This window comes from Hemibagrus wyckioides, linkage group LG03 (genome assembly GCF_019097595.1).
Source record: "Hemibagrus wyckioides isolate EC202008001 linkage group LG03, SWU_Hwy_1.0, whole genome shotgun sequence".
NCBI classification, from domain to species: Eukaryota; Metazoa; Chordata; class Actinopteri; order Siluriformes; family Bagridae; genus Hemibagrus; species Hemibagrus wyckioides.
The window spans coordinates 17,540,476-17,548,572 of NC_080712.1; the positions used below are offsets into that span (position 1 = coordinate 17,540,476).

An 8,097-nucleotide genomic window follows, 5' to 3' on the forward strand; every position below is an offset into this window, starting at 1 on the left:
GTTCGGTAAAATATAGTCATCAGAGCTGTTCGTTTTTATACCTCCTCTTAACCCTTTTTGTGTGAATGGCAGCAAAATTTTACATTCTCTAACAAGCTCTCTAGTAAAAAGCGGTGTTTATTATTCAGGTACGGTATGCAGATGTCACTGTTAGGTTAGATCCACTCAAAAGAAGAAAATCTGCCATTGATTTGTGCGGGAAAGGGGCCAGTTAAGTTGCCTTATTTCCTACCGTTAGGTCTAAAAGGGTTATCAGGGTTGCATCTGACATAAAGGAGACTTTATCTTAATGAGGGATTCTGTGCACACAGCTTGGTTGTAAAACAACAATAGTTGGGAAGCAGCTAATGAGGCTATCATGGAGCCGTGAGAGCCCTCCCAACAGGCCAGGCCAATATAACAGAGCAGGATGTTAAAGAAGATGAGTAAGAGAGAGAGAGAGAGAGAGAGAGAGAGAGTGGAATGAGAGAATGGATTGTTTAAGTTGCAAAAGCAAATCCACTGTGCTGAATAAGAAAGAACAAGTCTCACCAAACAGAAGGTATTAATTTTCATGTTCCGAATGGAAATATTTGTTATGATTTGTAGAAGCCTTTTTAATGTGCTTGTACTATTTTCCTACAACTAAACCTTGGGGAAATATGCCTGATATTTGTATCTGATTGATCTGGGAGGATTACTGTTAGTTGGTGACATTATTTTAGAGCTACAATATACACAGAAACCTCTAATTTGTCCAAAAAAACTGCTTTCCAATAATGTGAATGGCAATTACAAGTCATTTGTCAAAATTTGTTCTATAATAATTCTTGTTGCGTAGATTTATTAGAAGGCTTTTGTTTCCAAAATTAGATATATTCTATGCATTTGCTGTTGCACAGTAAAAAAGAAAAAACAAAAAAACCCTGCACTACATCTGTGCTGGGAACAAGAGTTATCTCTAACCTGACACTTTGCATTTGACTCAAAGAAAAAGCCCAAGGGTTTTGACGGAGAAAGATACATCTGGCTCTTTAAAGTAAAGAAAGCTCTTTACGCTCTGGGATTTACATTCACAAGGTGCAAGAGATGACCACATTAGATTCCATTCGGTTAACAATGTGCGTTTAAGGTATCGCCAGGGTGATCATGTGTGGATCAGTCGCCCCTACACAGTGTTACAGTGAACTGTGTCTTATACGGTGTGTGTGCTTTACATACTAACTTGCCAACTCATCCACCCCCCCCCCACACACACACACATACTTTGTATCATAAACTTAAATTAAACAAATTGCTTACATTTTTTAGAACAGTTAACCAGAGAAGTCATAGAGCTTTCAAGTTTTATAAACTTCCAAATTGGCCATTCTGGAAACAGGAATATTAGATACTGAGTTATTTTATTTTATAGAAAAGATATTTTAAATTGCGATATACTGCATTACACATTATCGTCATAGTCAAACAACTCGCATCTTTCTTCTTTTGTTTTGTTGGTTTTGATTGAGTGCTTCCATTCTCATCATCCGTCATTCATCTTTTTTTTCCCCTGCATGGGTGTGCCTGTGCATTGTCTGATTGTGTGTGTGGCTTTTGTTTTGTTTCTTCACCCTGGCAGAATCCCATTCCTCCACGGTGTGTGTTAAGCAAGAGCCGCACGAGGCTTCGCTGGCTCCTTTCACCCCCTCTTCACTTGCAGCTTCGGGGCTAGCGGAACTGTTGCCCTTCCAGCCCGGTGTGTCAGTAGACGCCTCCACCCCCTGCTACGGTGCCTATGGCCACCATGGCCCCAGCTACGGCCAGTACGCAAGCCAGCCTATTATAGCAGGTACAACCCCATGAGAGCGAGAAAGAGAGAGAGACAAAAAAATATCATTGTACCCTGCGCTGGTTGGGGGGAGACAGCTACTGTCCTACTCTAGCCCAGAGCTACTACTGTAGCCACCATAAAACATAAATGGTTTTATCTAATGTATTTTTTTATGTTAGGAAAGTCTAAAGATAGACCTTCACATCTTGCTTCAGATCTACTTTACCAAATATTGTGTGTGTGTGTGTGTGTGTGTGTGTGAGAGAGAGAGTGAGTGAGTGAGAGACAGACAGACAGACAGACAGACATAGAGAGAGTACCTTTCACGTTCATTATCTTCAAATAGCAGATTTTTATCTTCAAAAAAGCACAAAACCCTCTTTATCACTTTTCTACATATTATCAGTTTTCTTATTGAAGGACTCATTGACCTTGATGTATAGATGGGAAGAAACAGACTAAATATACAAGAAAGAAAACAAATCATTTACAGAATACAGCAATAAGATTATCAATAATCAAACTAAACAACAACAATGCTGATAATAGTAATAATAAGAATAAGAAGAACAACAACCGACATTGTTTATCCTTGTTTTTAGTGCTTCATTTCATTTTTGATTGCTCAGCCTGTCCTTCCCTCATGCTTCTTGTGCACACTGAATGACTAGATTCCTGTAGCCCGAGGCTGTGCTGCATTCAGCATGCAGGTTTAAGCGACTATGCTCTCAGAGAGTTTGGAATTTCAATCTCATCTGATCTGCTCATTTTCTTTATGGTCAGACCATCCTGTGTCTCAGGGAGACAGTGCTAAAAAGAGAGCACTGATGATCATTAGGTTCATTTCACTACATTTGCTTCACTCTGAAAGCTGCTCCCCTGTATCCTGATCATTATTGTAATTACAACGTTCTGATTAGGATTTGCCCACAGGATCTTTAAATTTGTAGCTGATTTATTTTGCGTACACTCAACAACAAACCTAGGCAACTGTGATTATTCGTGAAACAACGTATAGTCATTTCACATCAGGAACTTTAATGAAGAATAGTATCTTAGCTTTAAAAAACTACTCAGGAAAAAGATACAGTTAGGAATCAGTCAATAACTATGTCAGTCTATTAGGTGTAAATCATGCTCATTTTAGACACTATTATTATTATTATTATTATTATTATTATTATTATTTAAAAAAATCTATATTTTATAACTAATTTCAGTTATGTAAAAGTAGCCTTAAAGACTACTGTGTTAGAATGTCATTAAATCAACATAATCTCACACTTGTAAATTTATAACTGGTTGGAACACATCATCCTTATTTACATTAAACAGAATGAAATGTAATCACATTGATTGAATGGCCATTTTTTTATGACGGTCAGTGAGCAGTTTTGACTTTAGACTCTTGTTGCCTAATTACAGCTAAATCTGAGGGAATGTGTTCCTACATAACCATCATTGGCCCTCATGCTAACAAAGACAGAGGCCCTGCACAGGTCTGCATGTCCCCGAATCAGCTTTTCTGCCAGGAGAGCTGACCGTAACCCCCAATTACAATGTTGAAAGTGGAAGCCAAGTGTGTTTCTAGTCCTCAGCTGTCCTTCGGTATGGGCTCTGACAAATAACAGGGTTCAGTTCTGTTCATCCATGTCACTTCAGCGTGAGTAAAAACTGGCTGTCAGTGTTGCTCTGTGAAATTTGAAGGCTCAAATGATCTAGGAAGAATGAAAAGCTGTGGAGGTGCTTTTGCGTTCTGCTGTGTAAGCAGTTTTTGAGTGGTAAAGTGGAGATAAGATGACTTTTGCCCACAACGTGGTTTACCAGTAATGAGTTTTGGACCATATAGCCTTCTTTTTTGTCTTTTCAATCATCTATGGCTGAGTTGTTGGCATTCTCTTTGATAAGTGATGAGATTTAGATTGTAGCATTATTAGTGATTAGCATTACTGCCATTGTGTAAAAGGAGGAGAAATGTTTTGACATGATTGAAAGTATTATTATTATTATTATTATTATTATTATTATTATTATTATTATTATTATTATTATGCGTAAGGTTGCATATCTTGCCAGTGTGTTACTTTATCACTCTTGGAACCTTAGGGCACTTTTCCAGTTTATTTTATGCACCATAAACTTTACTGTGAATACTATACAGTCCACACCAGCCTATGACTTACCCCAAGCTTATATCAGCCAGCAATTGGATTTTGCTTGTAAAATACACAAAAAAATATATCTGGCTCGGTCTCAGAACTGCTTTTACATTCTTCAACCCCTTTCTTTCAGGTCGAGACATGGCCAGCACGACTCTCCCAGGTTACCCTCCTCACGTCCCCCCCACTGGACAAGGCAGCTACCCCACCTCAACACTTGCTGGAATGGTTCCTGGTAAGTCATATTACTGGTTTTATGAGGCTGTTAAGTTTAAGCGAGCTCATAATATTTTCAGTCAGTAGTCCTCACCAATGACCATCTTCAGCAAACCTGACTTCATTCCAAACCAATATAAAGTTCTTAAAGAAATGTTTGATAGCCTTACTTTTAAAATTCTGCTGAGGCTGACAACTAAAATAAAGTGTCAGGTAAAAAATCATACTGACGGCTTGTATTGCTAGAATAATGCTAACAATGTTAAGTACAGTGAGAATAGGCCATGTAGTGAGTAATGACAGTAAGGACATGTAATTGACCTGTAAGCAAGCATCAGGCCGCTTATTGGATGTGCAGGAGCAAATTAGCACTACTCAATAAGCGATCAAGGCACAGGATATAGGACAGTTCCTCTCAGTTCCACACGGGTTCCAATGCTCATTACCCGCCGCCCCCCCAGTGTTCTCACGGACCATCGATAAACAGGGCTCTCTTGCCCCAGCCTCCAGTGCTGCAGAGCGTATCTCTTTCCCCCTCTACTTAACCTGCAGTTCAGGTTCACAGCAAACAGTTAAGGGTCACAAAACAGCGGGCAGGAAGGCCTGTAAATATTTAAATCACTATCTCTCTCAGGGACCCAGCTTGAGTTTCACTGCCAGCCACCAGGACAGGATGCAATCTGGCAACAGTGTGGTGCCCTCTCCCCAAACAGCACACACAAACACAGATACAAACATACACTTACCACAACATCCATTCTTTACACTACAAGGCCAGACAGAGCTCAGCTCCATATTTAAAAAAAACAAAACAATTCTTTTCACACTTTACCCTGAGTGTAGGAATAAGACCAGCTGAAAATCTGTCTCACAGCATCTGCAATGACATCTGCAGAGACAGTGAAACATTAAAAGACAAATATTTTACATCAAACACAAAAGGATTCTTGCTACGGTCACTGTTGAGTGCTTCAGCCTGATTCAGTCTCAACAGGATTGCCCAGCTTGCAAACATGAATACATTTTGCAGGACAAATTTAATTCAGTGACAGGATTCATTTGTTGGGCAAACATATCTTTATAGGTACATCAAATATGTCTTCATCAAAGATTCATTTTCACTGGTCACACACACACAAAGAAATCCTCTTAAATCCAGAAGGCATGGGTTTAATGTGCGCTCCTATTTATCTGCTCCCAGAACAACTAAGATTTAGTGACAGACCCCAAAACACTGTTAAAGCAAAAGCCATTCCTCACCAGCTTCATATAAACCCCAGCCTTTATTGTCTCATAAAAGAAAGAAACGTGGGGACCAACAGCATTGCTCACTGACACACTCATGACTGCTCTCCAAAAGTCTAGGCTATATAAAGGAGAATGAATGTGAACGAAAATGAGTCCATTGGGGATATTTTGGAAGTCAAAGTTTGTTAAACAAAAAAAAAAACTAGAGGACAGAAGCAGTTAAAGAAATAATTCTTAAATAATTCAATATTCTCAAAATATTGAAGATGATTAGTACTATGGAAAAATGTTTTGACTATTTGACTAAAACTATTTAAAAACTATTTGGTGCAGATCTGCATATCTTACACTGTGATTTGTCCTGTTTTGTTTTTTAGGAAGCGATTTTTCTGGAAACCCCTATTCCCATCCACAATACACAACCTACAATGAAGCTTGGAGGTTCAGCAACCCTGCACTATTAAGTGAGTATTAACACTACTTGGATTTTTATTTCAGGATTTCAACATGGGTTCGATTGTTTGATAATTTAAGCAGATGTCATCTTGAGTTCATTTTAATTCACAGATTAGTATTATCTAGATTGTAACTGAAGTTATTTCCTAAGGAGATAAAGATGATACCTTACCTCTAAAACAATTACTCAGTGTCATTGCCTTGCATAACGATAGCTGATTTTGATTTGAATTGAGACTGTATTCTCTCCTGCTTTAGAGCGGGCCTGTACGTTACGTTGGTTGTTTTCAAACGGTCTTCTGTTAACTTCCAGGTTCCCCTTATTATTATAGTGCCGCGTCCCGGGGCTCGGCCCCTCCCACTGCTGCCACTGCCTATGACCGCCACTAGTTACCATGGCAACCACGTCACTCTGCAGCAACACAACCATGACCCACGTATCGCACCAGTTTGAACAGTGTTACGGTCCAACGTGGACATTCAGCGTGGCTCCACCATCTTCAGTTTTGCGGGGTCAGACTGAGATTAGGAGGGTCAAACAGCCGTGAATTTCCCCTCCTGCAATTTCCTTGATGCCCCCCACTTCAATCATCGATGTCTGAGCCCCTGTTTTTCAACTCGCTGAACAATGACTGTAAAATTTCCGTAAAGACTCTGAAAGATTATACAAAATCTATATATATTATAAGATATAAAACAAGACAAACCGTGTGAAAAATACAAAAGTTATCACGTGATTTTTTTTTTTTTTTTTTGTCGTTGTTGTTTGTTTCTTTTTTCATCAATCATTGCATTCCTTTACATGACGTACGTAGTACCATCAACAAAGGATTAAAAAAGGCAATTTGGGATCGTCCTTTGCCAGTGTCTAAACCTCTCATGGACAGCTCAGTTATGCAAGAGGTGCAGTTATAGGAAAGACAAGCACTGCAGTGGAAAGCATCAGCTCAAAAGCTCTATTGTAACGACCAGTTCAATAATCAGATGTTGTGATGATATCAAAAGGCTTACATCATGTGCTATGAGACACAATCATTTGTACAAGTCTGAAGTAAGAATAAAAAGGTAACGAATGGCCTGAGGACAAATGAATTTCTTGAGTTACAGTTTAAAATTGGACAATTTCTCCCTTTTTGTTACATTTTCACGATTATGACAGGTTTCTGTTCAGGTGCTACATCATAACCAACATCATGCTTTGCTCCTTTTTGCACTATTTAATTACAAAAATTTTTATGAGGTCAGTGAGCAAGCAACGTTTGTCCAATGATTATGTATAAACATGTAAAACTTCCTTCTATATTGGACGAAACAACAGAAAATATTGATACCTTTAACTATTGCTTACCTAACTCATATAAACTGTTTTCTTTCTGTTCATGTTCTATGAATGTTAAGAATAACAGCAACATGTTATCTTATGACATATTACTGGGCCATTGTCATCTGTACTAAACAGAGTGTAACTGTTAAATTATTTTTGATCATTTTTACATAAACCTACTGCTCATGTTAAACAGAAGATTGTTCTCGACTCTCATGTCAACATGCGTTACGCTCCTAGTACTGCCTTACAACTTTTTAAAGATGTGGGTGAAAACTGGCTCCAGTCCTGAGAGGTAGATATGCAAGTAACACAGCTTTTGTGTATTTATTAGATCAATGTTTCTAGGTGGGACATTTCAATCCGTGAAAAAAAAAACAAAAAACGAAAACATCCATTCCATCATCTCCTGAAAATGTAAAGTGAATGTACTTTTACCACATTTTGCCAAAGACTTAGTTTGATATTTAATATTTTATTTGCAGTATCTGTATGCATTAATAAAGCAGTATTATGTTTTAATAGTAGTCAACACTGATTCTATGTGGTAATGTTAAACAAAACACAAAGCTCCATCAGCTGCACATTACAGTGTACACACACAAGGTGTATTCCGTTAGTCAATGTTACGTCATTTGCAACAAATTGCTGCTTTGTAGAATTTGTGTATAATGTGAAGACAATTCTTCAATGTGTATATAAGATCATCTACATCTGACCATTGCAGTATCGTAGTAATTTACTGATTTCATTTGTAGATATGCAAATTGAAAGGGAAAAAAAAAAAAAAAAAGAAGATTACATACATTTGTGTCTTAGATGTTGTGCTTGGAACAAAAGTGCAACAAAAATTGAAACCTGTCAATTATTACTGTGGGTTTCAAAATGCTACCCATCACATG

At 38.1% G+C, this 8,097-nt stretch overlaps 1 protein-coding gene across 16 annotated transcripts in view; it reads left to right on the forward strand.

Moving 5' to 3' along the window:
- Window positions 1-7,717, forward strand: part of pax2a (paired box 2a) — a 32,852-nt gene extending 25,135 nt beyond the window's left edge. For 5 of the 16 annotated variants that reach the window (XM_058385989.1, XM_058385990.1, XM_058385991.1 and 2 more), the window contains 4 exons: window positions 1,601-1,810; window positions 4,085-4,186; window positions 5,793-5,879; window positions 6,204-7,717. In XM_058385989.1, the coding sequence (XP_058241972.1) occupies window positions 1,601-1,810; window positions 4,085-4,186; window positions 5,793-5,879; window positions 6,204-6,325 (521 nt within the window). In that variant the 3' untranslated portion in view covers window positions 6,326-7,717. Of the gene's footprint in view, window positions 1-1,600; window positions 1,811-4,084; window positions 4,187-5,792; window positions 5,880-6,184 lie in introns of all 16 variants that reach the window. The other 11 variants (XM_058385997.1, XM_058385998.1, XM_058386000.1 and 8 more) reach the window with 3 other exon arrangements.
- Window positions 7,718-8,097: the final 380 nt, after the last annotated feature.